The 20630-nt window shown below is 42.2% G+C and overlaps 2 protein-coding genes across 3 annotated transcripts; one reads left to right on the top strand and one right to left on the bottom strand.

Moving 5' to 3' along the window:
* Window positions 1-10875: 10875 nt before the first annotated feature.
* On the top strand, window positions 10876-15542 carry LOC102712575 (probable 3-ketoacyl-CoA synthase 20). Its single transcript, XM_040528323.1, has 2 exons — window positions 10876-11719; window positions 14701-15542. Exons 1-2 carry the CDS (start codon window positions 10994-10996, stop codon window positions 15511-15513), a joined length of 1539 nt encoding a protein of 512 aa, XP_040384257.1. The 5' UTR covers window positions 10876-10993; the 3' UTR covers window positions 15514-15542.
* A 756-nt stretch (window positions 15543-16298) lies between these two features.
* On the bottom strand, window positions 16299-20326 carry LOC102718111 (chitinase 2-like). 2 transcript variants are annotated; one of them, XM_015841611.2, is made up of 4 exons: window positions 20229-20322; window positions 19855-19910; window positions 18676-18902; window positions 16299-17478 (listed from the first exon to the last, which is right to left on the bottom strand). In XM_015841611.2, the coding sequence occupies exon 4, from the start codon at window positions 17419-17421 to the stop codon at window positions 16489-16491; it is 933 nt and encodes a 310-aa protein (XP_015697097.1). In that variant the 5' UTR covers window positions 17422-17478; window positions 18676-18902; window positions 19855-19910; window positions 20229-20322; the 3' UTR covers window positions 16299-16488. The 2 variants fall into 2 exon arrangements, with proteins under 2 accessions (XP_015697097.1, XP_006661777.1); XM_006661714.3 differs by lacking the exon at window positions 19855-19910 and having other exon boundaries at window positions 20229-20326.
* Window positions 20327-20630: the final 304 nt, after the last annotated feature.

Genomic DNA, 20630 nt, shown 5'->3' with positions numbered 1-20630 from the left:
AGAGCTAAGTGCCGGCTGTAAACCCATATCTAAAGATAGTATTAGAGAGAGAACGTATCTACAATGGGCAATGGCTTACCTATATGTATAAGGTTGCCTTCGTTTCATATTTAATCTCCAATATCTTCTTCTCTGGCTTATGTATGTTAGTATATGTATACTGCCTCCTCTCTTGGATCCTGGGCAAATAAGTGATTATAGGCAACTTAATTATATCATATTATTGTACTTGTTCTTAAGAGAAAGGATATGCATATAGTAAGCAAGAAGTGATTCTTTAAGAGCACAGTGATTTTATAAAGATAGAGCCTACTCTACATCATATTGAGTTTGCACCGGTTAACAATTTGTCATATACTAATTTATCCCTTTTTTTAATATGATTATAAGTTTATCAATTATTTTTACAATATGCCATTGGGCCATATATATTCTTTCTAGCTTCGCTACCACTTTCTTCCGTACGTCTCGCCGCCGCCGGTCGAGCGGCGACCGAGGACGGCGGCGGCGGCGGGGCGTTCTTCTGTGCTGATCCGGCCAACTAGGGGAGGATCGAGATGAGATTCAATTCGGCTGTAGACGGCGACGGCGGTGTACTATGCGTTCATGTTCATCAGCCGGGAGCTTTGATTAATTCTTCAACAACACGTACGTACCTGCTTCTCAACATGGGCCTCATCACCATGTGCGTCTCCCCGGCAGCTCGTCAAGCGGGTCTTCCTGGGTATCCTATCCGCTCCAAGAGGCCGATGAGGCTAGGCGGAGCAGGCATGGCGGGAGGTCGATCGTCGAGATCGATCTTCATGCATGGTCACTTTCCGAGGAGGCCGATCGACTTGAGCTCACGTTGCTCATCACCATGCCCGTCAAGGCGCGCTGCACTGGCTCGTGCCGCAGACGAGAGCGCGCTGAGTAAATCGAGACCACGCCGTCCGTCCATGGCTCCATGCCGATGCTCTCGCACGCCAGGATTGTCTACTTCATGGTGCTCCGGTGACTGGTGACGATGACCGGCCAGTTTTTGGGTACTCTTGATGCCGACGAAGGTGATCGTGAAGACACGGTTACCATTTTAGGACATTAAGGTATTTGTGCTGGCGTTGACATAATCTAGACAGATGACTGGTCTAGAAGTTAGCTGGTCTCCGACATTGTCTTTTGCTTTAGTTAGACGACAGTCGCACACTACTCCAGAAGCCGTTTTTGAAAACGGGCCGGAGGGCAAGCGCCAAATCATGTACGAAAATACAAATCTTTGCACGTGGCCAAGGCACCCGCATGCAAAGAGAAAAAATCATGAAAAAAAATAAAATCCCAAAATAAAAAAACAAAAAAAAACTAGAGCCGTCGCACGCCCGAGCTCGTCGCAGCCACCACTTCCGCCCCCGTCATCGCCGCCGCCGTCGGAGACCACCGCCGCCCCTAGATTCGTCGCCGAGCACCGAGCTCCAGACTAGGGTGGCGGATCCGGCCCTCCCGTGGACAGCGCCGCCGGATCTGCCGCCCCCATATCCGCCGCCGCCATCGCCGTCGCCATGGCCGCCGCCGAGCACCGAGCTCCACCATAGGGCGGCAGATCTGGGCCTCTCGAGGACGGTGCCGCCCGAGCCACCGTCGCCGTGTGCCCGCCGCCGAGCGCCGAGCTCCTACCTAGGACGGCGCCGCCGCACATCACCATGCCTGCCGCCCTAGGTCCGCCGTCGAGTGCCGAGCTCCTCGCCATGGCAACGGATCTAGCCCTCCTGAGGATGGCGTCGCCGGATCTGCCACCCTCGCCGCCCGCCAACGCCATCGCCTTGCACACATGCCCGCTGTTGGCGAGAAGAAAGGAGAGGAGAAAGAGAGGAGAGGAGAGGAGAGAAAGAGAGAGGGATTGAGAGGAGAGAAAGAGAGAAATAAATGGGTGGTTGAAAAATTTTGAAAAAGTGAGGAGGGAAAGAGAGAGGATGACTAAAAAACTACGGTTATTTTTATATGCGAACCACCTAACTATTCGTATGCGAAACTAGATTTTTTGCATGCGGCTATTTAAGAGGACCGCATGCAAAAATAATAATTAAAAATGTTAATTTGGTATTAAATGAACTTCGAGTCAAATTTTAAGATGCTAAATAAACTCATGTGAAAAAGTTATCAAAAGCAAAGTTGCAGAACTCATTGAGATCTATATTTTTTTCTTTAGGTCATTTTGCCATCTGAGTTTGATTGAACTATATGAAATTTGAATTTTAAAATATAAAAAATTCAAATAATTTTTCAGGTAGTAAATGATTTGAAATGACAAAAAATTGTCAAAAACAAAGTTGTATAACTTATCATGATCTACAACTCTTGTATTGGTTATTTTTCCATATGGCTTTGTTTGAATAGTTTGAATATGAATTTCAAATTATGATAACTTCAAACAATATTTTTAAATACTAAATAATTTCAACTGAAAAAGTCATTAATAATAAAGTTGTATAACTCATCAAGATTTATAACTTATATTTTGATCATTTCTTCATCCGACAAAGTGATTTGCAAGATTGTTCCCAAAACTATATACAGATGTACATTTTGTGAACAATCTTGCAAATCGCTTTGTCAGATGAAAAAATGATCAAAATAGAAGTTATAGGTCTTGATGATTTATACAACTTTGTTATTGATGACTTTTTCAGTTAAAGTCATTTACTACTTCAAAATATTATTTGAAGTTTTGAAATTTAAATTTTTAATTGACAAAACAAAGTAAAAAAAATAGCCAAAATAATACCAGTAAGAATACGATAACATGATAGAGCATGATTTTAGAAACATTTAGAAAAAAAACCATCAAATTTGGAGTTCATATGAGTGAGATACACTAGTTTCGGGTTTTTCAAAAACCATCCAAGTGGTCCGTATGAGAAAATGACTCTTGATTTTTGCAGACGCCACTAGTTATGGTCTGCATGAAAAAATGAGGGAGAAAAACCACTTTTGTAGCAGTGGCTGATGGCAGCATAATTCGGTCGACTTGTGATCAACCATTGATTTTCGCGATCTAATTACTAGTTTAACCGAGTTGTTAATTTGTAATATGTGATCATCGTGCAATCTCTATAATAGTTAATTAGTTGTAACTTCTATAAAGCATATGCTGGATTAAGTGGATTTCATTATCTAAAAGATATTACGCTAATTCTCACGACAACGACATAAGTGCCTATTAGCTGATTCTTTTAATCGTCACGTAAGTAAATTTGGTAACGTGAATAAAAGAGAGAGAATGAGAGAGAAAAGCTGTTGTCATGTATGATAATGGCTTAGAGTCGACTCTTAGCATTTATGAACGGAAACTTCCTTGCATGAGAATGTATAAAAAGGAAACTAGCTTAATAAAAAATATTTTATTATATTAATGAAGAAACCACGCCTGACTCTGCCTTTGTACGTATCATTATAAAATAGACTCTTGTTGCTGACGTGGCTTGAGATAGAGTCAACAATGTGCTCTACGATTGAACATGCCCTAAGTGGATTTTATGTCAATTACATAATTATACATATTTCAATTGGATACATAGTAGTGGTAGGTTTAGGTTACTATCTCCTATTGATGTTTTTTTTTTGCTAAACAATTCGCGTATGCATATTATGAATAATAACATGCATGTGACATATCCACTAGGTGGTCCACACTATCCAACAAATAGAGCCTCAAGCTTCTGTAAAGCTCGAAATGATTAATAATTCATTTCCATGACAAGGCGAGTATAACAGTATATGCATTCACGTGCACACAACTACCAAGGTCTCTACACATTTATTAATTAGGGGGTGAATGGAGGCATATTTATATTTTTGTTTGTATTTTTTCTAAGATTCTACAAAATTTCCATGTGTTTTAATCATGAATATCTTTGATTCATAATCAAAAATACCACCACTAATTTTCATAGGATTTTAATACATACACACACACACCAATATTCAGCAAAAACATTGGAACAGAAATATGTAGTGTGTACTAAATAAGTGTACCAAATGCTGATTAGAATATAAAAAAAGTTAAACACATTTTTAATCAGAATATGTGCTATAAGAATCATGGAGGCCGGGAGCAGTGGCTTTGTTTCCGGCCACTTGCTGTGCTCATGTTTTTCTAAGGTATATATATCCTTAGAAAAAATAGTTTTAAGTAAATTATCCAACAAGATTATATATCCTTATGCTTTTCTAAGATTCTGGAGGTATTCTTTTACATTTATTCTACTCCTATATTTTAATAGATAAATTCATTGACTTTTTAACATATACTTGACCATTCGCTTTATTTAAAAAGTTTATGTAAATGTACGAAAATACAAGCTATAATTAAAATATATTTATTAATAAATTTAATCATATCAAAAATGATAATTATGTAAGATATCATTCATTAAAATACGGATGGATGGAGGAGGATAACAAACAGCCATGATCTATCATCATTTGTATGTTCTTTCAACATTCCAAGATGGTTGGCAAGCGGCCATATGCTGCCGCAGTCGCCACTGCTGTACACATGAAACCAAAAAATAGTGGTTGTGTTTTAAAAAATGGCACCAATATATTGTAGGTGCTGTTTAAAAAAACAATACCTATATAATATATTATTTGTAAAAACAACACATATATAATATTATAGGTAAAAAACAGCACATATAGAAACTGAGCAAATCGGTCCAAACCTTTTAACTGACCCTCTCCTCTATCCATCCTTGTCCTACAGAAATGCAAGAAAATGAAATACCGTTGAAACGGGATAGGATGATAGTAGGTATTAAACATGTACATATATTAGACGTGATACTTAGGTATCAGACTCTCCCATTCTAAAACGGTATGCCTCCCACCCAGATGTCTTAGCTGCTTGGAACAAAAATTCCATAGGATGTCCTCGCTTCTTGGAACATATAGACGTGATACTTAGCTACTCCATAGTTCTCGCTTCTTGGAACAAAAATTCCATAGGATGTCCTCCCACCCAGATGGGAATCCATTATGATCCATCGTCTTATTCCCTACACATTCCTTCACCTTCGCGCTTTCTTCCACTATGCTTGCGCTGTGCACTCCTTCACCGCTGGCGCTACCTCCCTGCACCCGCCTCATTCCCACCGTGCGAAGGTGAGCCATCCTTATGCTGCTTTTTACGCCGGCACTGCTCCTCCACTCTGCTTCACGCTGGCACTAGCTCCCCCCCCCCTTTGTTGCTCCTCTCCACCGACTTCACGCTCTGGCATATGCCTCCCCGCATTTCATCACGCACTCTGTGTTGCCTCGTCGCACGGTGCTGATGATACCAGATAGTTGGTATCATCTAGTACTATATGACACAAATTAGTATCATATGTTTCATAACTTATTCCATTCGGACGGAATCTCGTCCTCTAGCCGCACCGTTATCCTTATCCCTCAACATCTCTCTCATATTCCCTCTCCTCTATAGCTCTCCTTATCTAGGAAGGCCACAACCGACCATCTCCACCACCTCATCCCCCTGCTAGCATCCCCTTGCCTCGTCCTCTCCCTCCCGACATCCCCCGGCCTCCTAGCGTCCTCTCGGTATCCCTAGCCTCCCAGCATCCCTAGCCCTCACACGGTCCTCTCGGCATCCCATGGCCTCCTAGTGTCCCTGCCACTGCCGCCGCTACATCCGTGTATGATGCCAACATTGCAATGACTTCTTGGCTCGCACTCAAGGCATTCGCCACAAGAAGCAATCCATTCAACGCACCAAGCCAAGCAACTTCTGGTGCATCCACAATAGTTACTCATCGATCCTCCATGCCATCAAGTTGAGCCATGGGAAGGTGATGAGGAAGCCCATGCTTGTCAAGTCCATTAGAAAAGTCTCCCGAATGTGCCTCAACGTGGCCTACAACATTGTGGTCGTCGCCCCCATCATCGTCACGACGCACTTTCTTTCCATCGGCCTCCTCGTTGGCCCCACGACGAGGTGGTCCAGGGCTAACTGGTGCAACGAGGGTGCTATTGTACCCATGCCACTCAAGCGGAGGGTGACGTCAGCCCGATCACCACGAGATGGTCTATGGCTGATTGGCTCAACGACAATGAGTGCATGTTCTTTTTTATTTTTCAACTGTCACCAATAACCCCAGGTCATTGGTGCCGATTACAAGGTGTTGATTGAGAATCCGACACATATGGTGTGTTCTCAACTGTCATCCATAGGGTCTAAAGGATTATTTGATCCTACAAAATCCCTTCCCAACCTCCTTTGTTTTAAAGGGGATCTAAAGATATGGATCTTTTCTAGTACCATATGATATGATAGCAGTACCGCTAAGCTTACTGTTGCATTGCATATGTATAAGTGTCACATAGGATTACACCCCCTAATTTTTCGCTTTTGCTCATATAGCCAAAATTTAAATTTTCAACTTTTACTTTGAAGTTAATTTGAGGGTTTTTTACTTAAGTTTATATTTTAGCTTTGGCTTTTAGATCGCTAAAAATACGTATATAAAAGTTTTATTCATGCAATATGTTGTTTGGCCTTTTTCCATAAAATAGCCAAACAATCACCCCTCCTTAATTGTGGTGGTTTAGTAGCAAGTATTGATTATTAGGTATTGACAATTTTGTATGTCATGTTTTTCCTATCCTGTTTTTCCTATTTCTTGATAAGCATTTAGGTTAGTCTCAATGCATGTTTCATGAAGGTGTCATGCATATTAAATAGGGTGCCACATCAGCAAAATTGCTCACTTGGCAATATCATTAAATGAGGGAGTTTCGTAAGATGAGAGAGGAGTTTTTCCACATAAAACTTATCTGACTCAGTTACCTAGTTTACAGTCTTATTAACTATGCCATAAAATTATGTATTGAGACTGGACTTACCACTTTGGTATGGCTGTGTTCACCTTTAGTTGGTTGGTTGGTACAGGAACTGAGTTTGTTTGCTTTCCTTATTTGAAATAGCAGTAGTACTTAGCCAGCTAGGTATAGGTCATTTAACTCCACAGCAAACTGACCGATCGATTTATTTCGATCTCCAAGTCTTCAATCAGAGCATCGGTCTTCAGCCAGCTAACCAAGAAAACCCTGAAAGCGAAAGATCTGAACTAAACTAGATGATCTCATTTATAATTACTCGGTGCACCAAGACAGTAACATAACTACATAGATACTCCCTCCAGCTTTACGATACTTGTCGTTTCCAATAAAACTAAGGTCAAACTATTAAAACTTTAACTATATTTAAAATATTTATTTTAAAGATGTAGAGACGATTATATGTATAGGTTAATCCTAAAATTACTATAATAGTCAAGGCTGTGTTTTGAAAACCGTGTTAATCCAAAACAATGAGATATATATGGAGAGAGACTGTTGAGCTAAGTAACAACACCGAGGTTTTGGTTTCAAATCTTCATAGGATATTAATTTTAAGTTAGGTTATTTAAGGGGCTAAGTTTCCTACTTAGGCTAAGTTTCAAAATTAAGAAAATGGTTACATATATCCAACCGGATATGGAGGCCAGGTAAAAATCTCTCTCTCTAATATATATATATATATATATAATACACACATACACTCACACGCATACACACACTGAGAGAGGGGCCAGGTCAGGTCAGTTGGGTTACAAAGTCTGCAAATCACATTGAAGGCCTGGCAAGCAATGCATGTGCCACTGTACTCCATAAACAGCGGAACACACCACAGCCTGAGGCGAAGACTGCCCTGCTGCATGCCAGATCAATAGTATCTATGTTCTACTCTTGCTTCTGAAATAAAAAGCTACTTGTACCATCCACCTTCTTCCTCAAAATAAAATTATTTACTTTCTATTTTATTATTTCAACCAATCATAACTTTTTTTATTTAATTTTCTCATATATATATATATTCTCTTCTTAATCAATCACAGTATTCTTCAATATTTTTTTACCTATTTTTAATCTCAGTGCTTAGTATCTAAAATAGTTACATTTTAGGATGGATGGAGTAGCTATTTTTAGGGCCTATTCGTTTTGAAGGGAAAGAAAGGATCCTAAAGATTGGATTCATTTGAAAGTCATTTGGTTGGTAGGAAAATCAAAGGAAAATTACCCTTCCTACTAGATATAGAGAGAAAACATATGAAAATTTCCATCTACTTAAATCTCTTGGAGAAATTCCTATAAATTGATATTACCATAACTTTCTATTCCTCAGCTTTTTCTATTTCATGGGTTAAAATTCCTCCAAACCAAATAATTAAGTCCTTAATCTATGTTAGTACGTAAGTGCTACTCCATGTGAAGGCATTGTGGCCATCCACTATTAATCGATTTGATCGATCGATCTCTCTAGGCAGCTGTAGGTATAGTAAGAGATTCGTGATATATCTCGGAGTGATCTTTATATGCATGTTACAGAAATGTTGTGTGCATGTGTACTAATTTAGGGGTAGTTAATGTACCTTAGATCTTCTGAATCTGACTATTCTGAACCAAACTGAGCGAAATTGGCGCAGTTAATTTGATTAGTTAGCTTCAGATATCTGATCGATCAAGTAGGATTTGGGGCAGCAGTACGTAGTGTGTGTTGAAATGTGATCCAGCTCAATAGCACATATATGCATGCATGTTTATTACCATGTCTGTTTCATATCGTAAAACCTTTTAGCCTTGTCTAAATTTATATGGATTAATTCCTAAAAGTACGGAAGAGTATTTTTATAACGTAAGTGCTAGCTGATGCACCTATAGACTTGATGAGCCATTTGATGATTTATTAAAATTTGTATTGCAATATTATATAGTATTACTTTTTCTTGAGTTTGTGTTGTGTACGCACGAAGCTCAGAACAAATCCGATGACAACAGGTATAGATGCACATGCACTTGTATTAATTGTAAATAGACTTTTTAATTACACAAATATAGGTGCACATGCATGCACATGTATGGTAAAACAGTTTCTTCGCCTCCTTTGAAATGGTCTAATACGTATCTTAAATCTCATGTCCTAAATTTATACACTGTTAATTTGGTACATCGAGCAGCTTTTGAACGTCCGTAAAATTTTCCGTGGTAAATTAATGGACTTACCTAAAATGCCATGATGTTAACAGTACAGTAAGAGTGATTAATTTTATGATCTTCTAAAAAATACTAAAGTACGTTTTATCATAAACTTAAATGTTATCTCCTCTATGATGTCATACGAACGAGGAATTAATAGTCCCCGCACAAATTAATTAACAACCCGTTAATTTATGCTGTACAGGCCGGTTTGCGTATGTGCTCGCAGTTGTCATCATGTACAGTTTAATTTCTTCTTTCTTCAAATTGTTATGAGATACCCTGATGCCTGCTGAACATGGTCCATATACATATGCGTGCCGCTAATTGACCAAATCGCTCCAACTAAAAACACGTACAATTCATACATACATATATGCATACATGTATGTATACACTATATGTATAACTCTCTTCGTATCTAAGGTATAGAAACAACTCTATATATGATTTAGTGGTGGCTGTGCTTTAGTGGTGGCTGTGCTTTCAGTTAGTTGAGAGCAGGAACATATATACGGGTGCTTATACACTTTAGACGCCATGCATCGTGAACTTCATGAAAAAACAGAAGAGCACAGTTCGCCAGTTCGTGTAAGAATACTACAAAATCCATCCATGTAATTAAATTCTCACATTTGTGGATGATCGCACTATCAAATTAGGGAAACATTCTGCTTTCCTGGGCTTGATCCGGAACGCACTGTACATTGTATCCCCTTCACAAAGCCTGTAAAAGGAAGAAGCTGCAGTACTGGGAGCGTGTTACTGCATTCAATCCATCGGAAAGGACGCAAGAATAAATTCCAATCTCTGCTCTCTCTCTCTCTCTCTCTCTCTTTTAACTGCACGATGGAATTAACTCATGGCCACCTACTACTCTTTCACTCTTTCTTGGCTGCCCTACATAATTTACTACCATGTAAACGGCTCTCAAATCAGATTCAGGGAATTGCCTATATAATTGTTAGGAATAAATAAGATGTAGTTGCGGATATTTTATATTATTGTCCACCAAATGTGTCTTGGCATGGCAAAGGGATGTTATAGGTATTATTAAGTCAGTGGCGTGGAATTAACTTTTATCATGAGTAACTAATTTAGAGCTTACGTAGGTTCGGGATGATTTCAATTGAAATTAATGGTATTTTAGCGAATCCCCTATTTTAGAATGGCGGATATGCAATTTTCTCCTCAGGGAGAGATGGGGAAGACTATGGGCATTGAATTTTAAGGGAACACATATTGGTCGATCGCTAGAAAAAAACTTAATCCATCAATCAAATTTGCTAGAGGTTGAATTGAAATCGAACAATAACAAAGGAAATCAAATAAAGTAGCATGTGTACAAGCACAAATATTGAAGCAATTCTAATGGACAAAAAAATTGATTGATAGATTAAAAGTTTTCGAGCGAATGATAAATAGAAAACATGGAATTTTAATCCAATGGTTCAGAATTAAAGTTTGCATAAAGGGTGCCTCAAAAAAAAGTTTGCATAAAGGGGTTTTCTTGCCAAATGTAATATACACTCCTTATTTTTTTTCTCATAACTATGTGTTTACATGCCACAAACTAAGCGAGGGTACATCCGTACATGATGGTCTAAAGGTGCTTGCCCACATGTGTATATGTAGTGTAGACCACAAAGTACAGATATACCATGTATATACTGCCACGCCCACGTTGGACGTACATGCGTGCATGCATGCAGCTGCACCACGCAGCAGTTAATGCATTCGCTGGTCGATAGCTGCTTCGCATTAAGCTCACTTTTGCTCCCATTCATGGCGCGCTAACCCTATAAAATCCAGCCTCTGATTCTCGCCATTGCTCACTCTCCCAATACCTTCCTCCTCTTCCTCTTCCTCTTCTTCTTCCTGCTTGCCTCCATTGATCGAAGAGTAGAGAGAGAGAGCAGGAGGAGGTGTGGTTGATCTGGTGATAATGGATAGGGAGTTGGTGAGGACGGTGAAGCTGGCGACCAAGAACCACGCCGGGGTGCTGTGCCGGCGCGCGGTGCGCCACCTGCCGCACATCGCGGCGGTGACGGCGCTGGTGGTGGCGGCGCCGCGGCTGTCGACGCTGACGGCGGCGGGCGGCAGCTGGGTGCTCGTGCTGTGGGCGGAGCTGGGGGTGAGCGCGCCGGCCCTGGCCGTGGCGCTCTGGGCGGCGGCGCTGGCGGCGTACACGTACGCGGCGTCGCGGCCGCGGCCGGTGTACCTGGTGGACCTCGCCGGGTACAAGGCCCCCGCGGAGCACGAGGCGTCGCGCGCCAAGACGATCGCCCACTTCGGGCGGTGCGGGCGGTTCAGCGCGGAGAGCATGGCGTTCCAGAAGCGGATGCTGGAGCGGTCGGGGCTCGGCGAGGCGACCCACTTCCCGACGTCGCTCATCAGCCTCCCCGTCGACATGTGCCTCCGCACGGCGAGGGAGGAGTCCCACGCCGTCATCTTCGGCGTCGTCGACGAGGTGCTCCGCAAGGCCCGCGTCGCGGCGGCCGACGTCGGCGTGCTCATCTTCAACTCCAGCCTCCTCAGCCCCACGCCGTCCTTCACCTCCCTCATCGTCAGCCGCTACAAGATGCGCCCCGACGTCGTCTCCCACAACCTCAGCGGCATGGGCTGCAGCGCCGGCATCATCGCCATCGACCTCGCCAAGCGTCTCCTCCAGGTACGCCCCCCGCCCGCGGCCCGCCATTAATTGCATGGCTCATGCATGCACGAAAACCGAGGCAGTTAATGTCGCCTACATACGATACGGACGGAATAAATACGAGAGCATCTTCCCATGCGAGACTGACCCCACAAACCCTGTACAAACATTTACCTCCAGTTGCACGATATAAAATGTTCCTTAAAAAATCTGAACATATATATGTAATATTTTTTATTATAAATTTAGAGGGGATTAAAATATTTTATAATATGAAATGAAGAAATAATAAGATAGAAATGATAATGCTAGTCTCAATGCATGTTTTATAAGGGTGTAATAACAGCAAAATTGCTAACTTGGAAGAAACATTAAATAAGGGAGGATGAAAGATGAGTTTCTCATTTGATCGGTTATCTAGTTTAGTCTTGTAATTGTGCCATGAAACTATATATTGAGACTGACCTAAGTAATATGTTTTATCTATCGGTCTCCCACTCACAGTCCTAAGTTAAAATGTAACAGGAGTACAAAATGCTTTGACCATGTGTAACTTTACTATAAAAAGAATCGAATTGTACATGCATGTCACAAGAAAATGACTGATGACGATACATAAATAACCATTATGTTTTAACCCGAAAACTATATTCCTGAAAATGAAAAATGCAACATTGTGAGGTGATAATTCTTCAGGTAGTTAAAACCTAAATGCTTTTGTAGACATGTTAATTAGTGATGTTACACTGGATGACAAGTGACAAGCGAAACCTACTCCATAGTATGCCAAGACCATCTGACTATGAGATTCCAGACAAGAACTGCACTGAGTAGGACCATCTGTGTTTCAGCGTGCAGGGGAGCAGCCTCTGTCTTAATAGTATCTTAAATGACATGCTCAGTCATGCATGTTGCAAAATTTAATCCTGGGGCATACTACTTACTGTCACAGCTTAGTGATCTATCTATCTTTTAATTTTCTTCCTTTTTATGCTGCAGCATCATGCCTTGTTAATGCTTCAATTTGCATGTTGAAATCATACTGAAAGTACTTGTGCATCTGGATACAGTCACAAATTGAGAGTTAACCAAGGAAACTGGAACAACTGACCACCTGAGACAAATTTGATATGAACATATTGAATATACCTCTGCTTTTAGAAGCAATAAAAAATAAGTTGTACTAATATTTACTGCATTTTGTGTAGGGTGGATTATTTTAGGAGTGCTAGATTAAAAGTTATTCTAAATTGTGAAGATTAATTAGGAAGTTCAAATTTGCCAACATGACCTAGCCTTCTGCAAGAAGTAGCAAAACAATAAGGATTTATGTTTTCCTTTTTTCTCGAAGTCAAGCTTGAAGGCCTCCCTACATATCCCTTCAAGAAAAGTCAAAATTGCAACATAACTGCACATGCACTCATCTCTTGCATATCATCAAAACAATCATGAATATCTCACTCAATTAACTGCTCATGCAACCATTTCTTTGAAAAAAAAACCAAAAAATGCAGAACAAAAGATGAGTTAATCTCTCCTTGACACTGACAAAGCATAGCATGAAGTAGCTAGTGTGTCCTATATATCATGGACTCATCGATTTATCATGATAATAGGCAGTACTAGTAGAAATGAGTGCCCCATGATACATACATGCTGATCCATATCTGCATCCCTGCATAAACCGGTGAAGAACTCCGTCTCTGACCCAGCAGAGATGTAAATGTGGTTGGGTGGAGGTTCAGATATACCAGCAGTAGAAGCAGTAGAGTAGTTATTTTACCTCCCATCTTCCAAGCTGCATTTTTGGTAGCAGGAGAGGCAGCAGTAACTACTCCACAAATGCAAATACAGTGCAGTTGTACCAGGCTCCCCAGTACTTGCTTATGAAACTAGCACTTCTGCTCCCTCCGTTTCAAAATATATATATTTTTCAGTACAAAGTAAAAAGCAGAAAGAAAAAGGAAAAAAATACACCATAGGATGTGTCTAAATATGTAATTTTCTGAGACTAATGGAGTGTTTATACTGTTCTGCTCTGTATTTGACAGTCAAATTTATTAGTTCTTTCTGACTGGCAAACAGCAAAAAAATGTTTTCTTTAGTGCTTAATTAATTAGGAGCTTGTTCAGAGTACATTCATGTGCAAAGCAGCTAGGGTAGCTAATGGAAAGTTTCAATGTGCCCAAATATGCATTCAACCAATGCAAGAACACACACTAAATATAGGTTATGGGGCGCCGTGAATGGGCACATGGCCATAGGATGCACAAAGAAAACGCAATAAAGATCAGCATTTGTTCTGCTCTGTAGTACCACTGTTCATGCCCAACTCTGCGTGCCAATATTCCTATATGCTAAAAGTCCAAAAGAAAAAAATATGATCAAACTCGAGATCAATGAGTACCTGAACCTTAATTTGTGATCCCAATTTGCATGCGTGTACCAACGGATGAATATGAGCATATTCATGGAGGTCCAGCTCATTGTCCCTGTGGTCCTAGCAAAGAAGATGGAGTTCAATTTCACAAATCATGGAGTTGCCAATTAATCCAACACAGGAACTAGCCGCTACTAATTTATACTCTCTATATCCTATAATATAAGCCATAATTTTTCTGTATTCCGTAATATAAGGCTTGCATTAATTAGTACATAGTTTTCTGTAAATTTGATTTATTTTAAATTCTTCACCATCAAACTGCCCAACCACATTATATGCATACATGCATCTAGCTAATTTAAACGAGGAGTTGACTATAACTCTTTCTTGATTCTTTACGTCAGTATTAGTTGTCTTATATTATAGGATGGAGGGAGTAAGAAACATTAGTACAAGACTGGTAATTTATAATATACATCATAGGATGGAGGGAATAAGACAAATGGTCAAATATTGCAACTAAAAAATCAAACATTTTATATTATGAAACGGATGTAGTAATTATTTTGCTTAGTTAGGTTTTTGATGGACGATGTGATATGATGCATGCACACAGGTGCACGAGAACACGTACGCGCTGGTGGTGAGCACGGAGAACATCACCCTGAACGCGTACATGGGCAACAACCGGCCGATGCTGGTGACGAACACGCTGTTCCGCGTCGGCGGCGCGGCGATCCTCCTCTCCAACCGCCGCGGCGACCGCCGGCGCGCCAAGTACCAGCTGATCCACACGGTGCGCACCCACCGGGGCGCCCACGACCAAAGCTTCGGCTGCGTGACGCAGGAGGAGGACGAGGCCGGCGAGGTGGGCGTGTCCCTCTCCAAGGAGCTCATGGTAGTCGCCGGCGAGGCGCTGAAGACGAACATCACCACCCTGGGCCCGCTCGTCCTCCCCATGTCGGAGCAGCTCCGCTTCCTCGCCACCGTCGTCCTCAAGAAGGTGTTCCGCGCCGACGTCAAGGCCTACCTCCCGGACTTCAAGCTCGCCCTCGACCACTTCTGCATCCACGCCGGCGGCCGCGGCGTCCTCGACGAGCTCGAGAAGAGCCTCAAGCTCAGCCCCTGGCACATGGAACCGTCGCGGATGACGCTCTACCGCTTCGGCAACACCTCCAGCAGCTCGCTCTGGTACGAGCTCGCCTACTGCGAGGCCAAGGGCAGGATCAAGCGCGGCGACCGCGTCTGGCAGATCGCCTTCGGCTCCGGCTTCAAGTGCAACAGCGCCGTCTGGAGGGCGCTGCGCACCGTCGACGCCGCCGCCCTCGCCGCCGACGACAACCCCTGGATGAAGGAGGTCGACATGCTGCCCGTCGACGTGCCCAAGGTCGCGCCCATTGACGAGAGCTCCTACCACATCCCAAACTAGGCAAGCCAGGCACCACCCCCCCCCCCCCCCCCCCATAGCTAAGCTAGCTCTAGTAGAACGGAGATCGTACGCAGTACTGGCATGTGGGTCCTATGGCATGTGGGGTTCACCTCAGTCTGTAGTACTGTAGAGGATGTGCGCCCTCTAGTACCACTAGTAGACTTCATTCCTTCCCTCTTCTATCGATCGATCTCAACATGCAATTCATGGATATGATGATGATGATGATGATCACCATTGCCATTGCTAGGCTTAATGTGTGATTTATATATATATGCCTTATTAGGGCTTTAATTTGGCTATCAATCAATCATTGTGATTGTGTGTGTCCTGATTAAATTCTTCGGCATGTAATTATATCTCAATGAACTTATGGTGGAGGTTGATCACCTGGCAGATGATGATAAGTGGGAGAACATTAATGGTATATCCTCTGTATTGTACTGTGATGAGGACATGGAAAAATGTTATACAAAATGGGGTTTGGCTTAGACTTTTATTACAGTTGCTGAAATTATTTGCTTAGCATTGACCATAAGAAATGGACGTCATAACAGATTGACAAGGACAGGACAGTTTATCAACAACGGTGTGAAGAAGAAGCTCTATATCACATTCACAGAGTCACACAGAGAATATATAGATATGTTATCTAGCCAAACTAATCAAGGTCAGCTTGCTCCAACAGGCAGCAATTAAAATTAACACCTAGAAGAAGATCACTGTAAACAAAACAAAACAGAACAGAACAGGAACAATTCAAGAATGTCATACACAAAACCAAGTAAATATCACAGCATTAAGCATTCCTGTGTATCCCGACTGCTTTATTCTTAATTCCAGCTGCAGTCTATGGATAGTGATGCGCAACTACATACAATTCATATTTGAATTTCAAATTTGAGTATACTTTCCTTATAAAGCTATTGTGCTTGTTGCTGAAAATTGTAAGAAACAACACAGGGAAGGAACTAGCTAGTAGTAACCGGTGGTGGCATTAGCCAGCAGTGCCTGTGCTTCTGTGTCATACTTGAATCCTTGGCTCCTGGAGTGATCTGCAGCCCAGATGAAGATGCCGTACAGCTTCCCCTCCCTCTGCAGAGTCCGGCAAGCGCTCAGCGCCGTCTGGATCGGCACCGACGTCGTCGTCGCCGCCGTCGTGAAGCTGGCAAGAATGTTCCCGCCGGGGTAGTTGACGATCTGCTTGTTGAAGAAGTCGACGTACTGCGCGTCCGTCGTGCTGGCGGCGTAGGCGTAGAACTGGAAGTTGACGTAGTCGATGGCGGCGCCGTACTTGGCCCACAGCGCCTGGTAATGGCGCTGCACGTCGGCGTTGTCGAACGGCGCGATGGAGGCGAACTTGATGACGCCTCTGCTCTTGAGCGTCGTGATGAGGCGGCCGACGCACTCGGCGAAGGTGTCCGGGTCGACCTGGAACTGCTCGTAGTCGACGTCGATGCCGTCGAGGTGGTTGTCACGGACGATGGCGGTGAGGGACTCGACGGCGTTGCTGACCCACGAGTCGACGGAGGTGATGTTGAAGAAGACCGGCCGGTCGTTCACGGTGGCGCCGCCCATGCTGACGGCCACCCGCACGTTGGGGTTGCTCCGCTTGATGGACGCGACGGCCGACGGGGTGAGCACGGCGTTCTGCCAGAAGATGTTGAACTTGCCGTCCGTCGGCGTCGGCGGGCTCGTCGCCGTGGTGTAGTCGATGATGAAGGCGAGGATGAAGTCGAACCGGACTCTCGGGTTGATGGGCACGTCGGTGAACTTGACGCCGTTGAAGATGGCGCCGATGTAGTCCCGGAAGAGGTTGGAGTTTGCTGCGGTGGCCATTGGAGCTTGGAAGGCCAGGAGGGCCGGGAGGAGGACGACGACTACAGCAATGAGCTTGGAGGAGCCCATTGGTGACTGCAGTGGAGAAATTGTTTGCACTGGATTGGTTGAAGGTGCTGCTGCAACCTGCAGAAGAATGGCTGAATTTATAAGGTCCTGTTTAGTTTTAAAAATTTTTAGCATTCACCCTGCCACATCGAATCTTTAGACACATGTATAGAGCACTAAATATAGTAAAAAAATAACTAATTGTATAGTTTGGAAGAAATTTACAATACAAACCTTTTGAGCCTAATTAGTCCATGATTACCATAACTACTATAATAACTTACATGTGCTAATGATGAATTAATTATGCTTAAAAATTCGTCTCATGATTTCCTGACACTCTATATAATTAGTTTTTAATTAGTCGCTAAAATAGTTTTTTTGACATCTGGTCAAACATTCGATATGAGACCCACCTAAAAATTTTCGCAAAGTAACCAAGCCATAACTTGATTTCTGCTCCCAAAATCAACACTGAAGATCTTGTCAAGTGAGAAAATTAATTGTGATGTAGAAATACATAGCCTTCTGGAATGGACTACTCAACCGAGTAGATAAGGTCAAAATTATCAACTGATCCGATTGGTTGAAGTTGGAAGAGTTCCTCAATGGTTGACTCTTATTTGATTCCCCATGCAGGATAATCGATGTGCATAGAGAATATGACTAAAAAATTCACGATATTGATTTGTAGGTACACTTCTGTCTTACTCTTCCAATTAACTATCAAAGAAAAGTCCAACTTTTGAAATCGACAAACTTAAAGTAAAACCTTACATGTGCACTTCCAGAAGATCCAAAGCAAGCCAGATTATGGCCGACTGCAGAGGTCAATTGCAGCACTGTCTTATTTGTATTTTAGCATAAAAGCCAGAAAAAACATTATTATTTATCCAACCTTTTTCCTTTAAAACATTGCTCTTTATCAATCTAGTTTCGTAGTTTGTGATTAGTGGGGCTAATCTTTCGCTTTCTTTTTCTCTTGCTACAGTTGTAAGAGAAAAGGAAAGAACACATACCAAATTGGGCCGTTCTTTCATGGAACCAACCCTGAGCTAAGACGTAGTAGGTCCAAAAGTTAGGCCTGCTATTGGATAGATGTTCTGTTCTCTCACTAACAACTTTTTGACTATAAAGATGAGATACTGGTACGTTGCAAAGGATATCCGGACATTATTTAGATAAACAATACGTGTTCTACAAAGATTTGAAAAGCTACACATTAAATGGAATTGGATGGATCAGCTACTAACAGAAAGCAGCAATAGCACTTGCCTGTGAAGGATTGTCTTCATGGTTGCTATCACTAAATCAGGAGCAGATCCATTGTGAACATTGATTTATATTGTTTGTAGTTGTCATCATAAGCCAGTGATACTTCCACCAACCCTCCACTAGCACCACATTTTTGGGGGTGTTAAGGCCCCATGATCCTGCATGTGGCAAGTTACGGAGACTGAATAACATAGTAGCATTTCTCTCGTCGTTGATCTTCACTACATCTGCACATGATGGAAGAACAAGTGTCAAATAATTGTATTGTTTGTGGAAAATAGCATCTCAGTGAGCAATCAAGGATGGATATAACACCCACTAGTATTAAGACAATGACTCTGGAAGGGGGATAGGGAGTATTATTCACGTTTTCATTGACCTATTACATGCAAAGATGAGATATGGCCGACACTAGACAGAGCGATACCAGAACTTAACAATTCCTCATCTGTAACCAATGATACACTATCATCTGGTAATAGTTAGTTCAAATTGAAAAATATTTTGCATGAGGCATGGAGTTCTGTCTGATATTTGTGTATAAACTAGTCATGTTGTCAACTTCTGAACTCACTTAAATTTCACACCAATATTTTCTGCATACACGGTATTGAAGGAAATTAAATCAACCTTCAGATAACATATTCATACTAGTAAATCCCTTTTACTTGTTCGTTAACAACGATTAACAGATTCAAAAGAAATAAGCTTCCACAGAGCAAACAAGAAGTTTGTCAACAAAGGCAACAAACTAGAAGGCCAAATATCTCACTGCATTTCAGAACTTCAATTATTTCAGGAACAAACAACTGGTGAATTAATTGATCAGGCATGTCAAGTTTGGTGAACATATCGCTGTTTATCAGCTCACATGGTGCTAACTTTCCACTAACCGCGTATTTATTTGTGAATTCGCTCGTCTTTATTTGTGGATGTATTCGTGTAGTTGAACATTGCCTAACAATTCGGCTGCTTGTCCACAACTATACCAGAAAACAAAACCTAATACACATGGAGACAATGGGTATCAACAGGGCTACCGACGTAACCAACCTATCGCTGAAAGTTGAAACTAAATTAAACTTCTTCACTAAAGAACAAAATTGGGATGTTTTTGTAAATGTCAATCAGGTCAGCAAGTATGCGGGAATCAATCTAAAAGATAAAAGATAAACATACAGAGATTGCTCTTCCAAGATGCTGTACGCCTTCTGCAATTCTGTTGTTGCAGCCATCTACATCCACAAAGATATCGTCTATTGAACAGATTACTGTATATACATTTGAACACAAAACTAAATCTCGTCACAGGCTGAGCGCACGAGCGAAAGGAATGGAAACGCACCAATATTCGGCTGAATCAAAGCATCCCCCCCACAAAGACCGAAGGAACCCTCACCATTTCCCCCAAATAATACTACTCGCATCTTTGGATATACGCACGGAACTAAATTTGAAAGGAGAGATGGATATTTCCTCCTAATCTTCGCTCATCTAGACAGGAATAATTTGAGACGAAATGGAATAGAGAGAAGTAGAGAACAAATCGTTACCGAATTTCTCATCGTCCTCCTCCTCCGGCCGCCGCCGCCGTCCCAGCGGCGGACTCACGTCGTGCTTCCGGCATCCGTTCGCAGTTGACATAAACCAAGACTGCCTCTCTCTCTCTCTCTCTCTCTCTCGGGACGAACCACACATACAGCCCATCAAACAAATGGGCCCGGTTTATTGTCACACACACCGAAGCGACGGCCCGTTCGAAATTGGAGGCCCAACAAATTCACGTGACAACCCCGTAAAAGAAGCCCACGAAATACAGGCCTACTCACCAAGCCCACATAAATTGACGGCCCAATAAACTCACGTGAAGCCCACAAAAGCACGGGCCCGCCAATTAGTCAGCCCACTAAAAAGCCAGACCAAAATTGGGCCGAATTGTATGATGGGTCGAATTC

This window comes from Oryza brachyantha, chromosome 10 (genome assembly GCF_000231095.2).
Source record: "Oryza brachyantha chromosome 10, ObraRS2, whole genome shotgun sequence".
Classification (NCBI taxonomy): Eukaryota; Viridiplantae; Streptophyta; class Magnoliopsida; order Poales; family Poaceae; genus Oryza; species Oryza brachyantha.
Note: the sequence above shows the minus strand (reverse complement) of the source record. Positions and strands in the feature narration are given on the sequence as shown.

Coding starts and splice junctions, on each gene's coding strand:
- LOC102712575 (XM_040528323.1), top strand. CDS start 10,994: ATGGATAGGGAGTTGGTGAGGACGGTGAAGCTGGCGACCAAGAACCAC. Junction 11,720..14,700: donor TCGCCAAGCGTCTCCTCCAG/GTACGCCCCCCG, acceptor GCATGCACACAG/GTGCACGAGAACACGTACGC.
- LOC102718111 (XM_006661714.3), bottom strand. CDS start 17,421: ATGGGCTCCTCCAAGCTCATTGCTGTAGTCGTCGTCCTCCTCCCGGCC.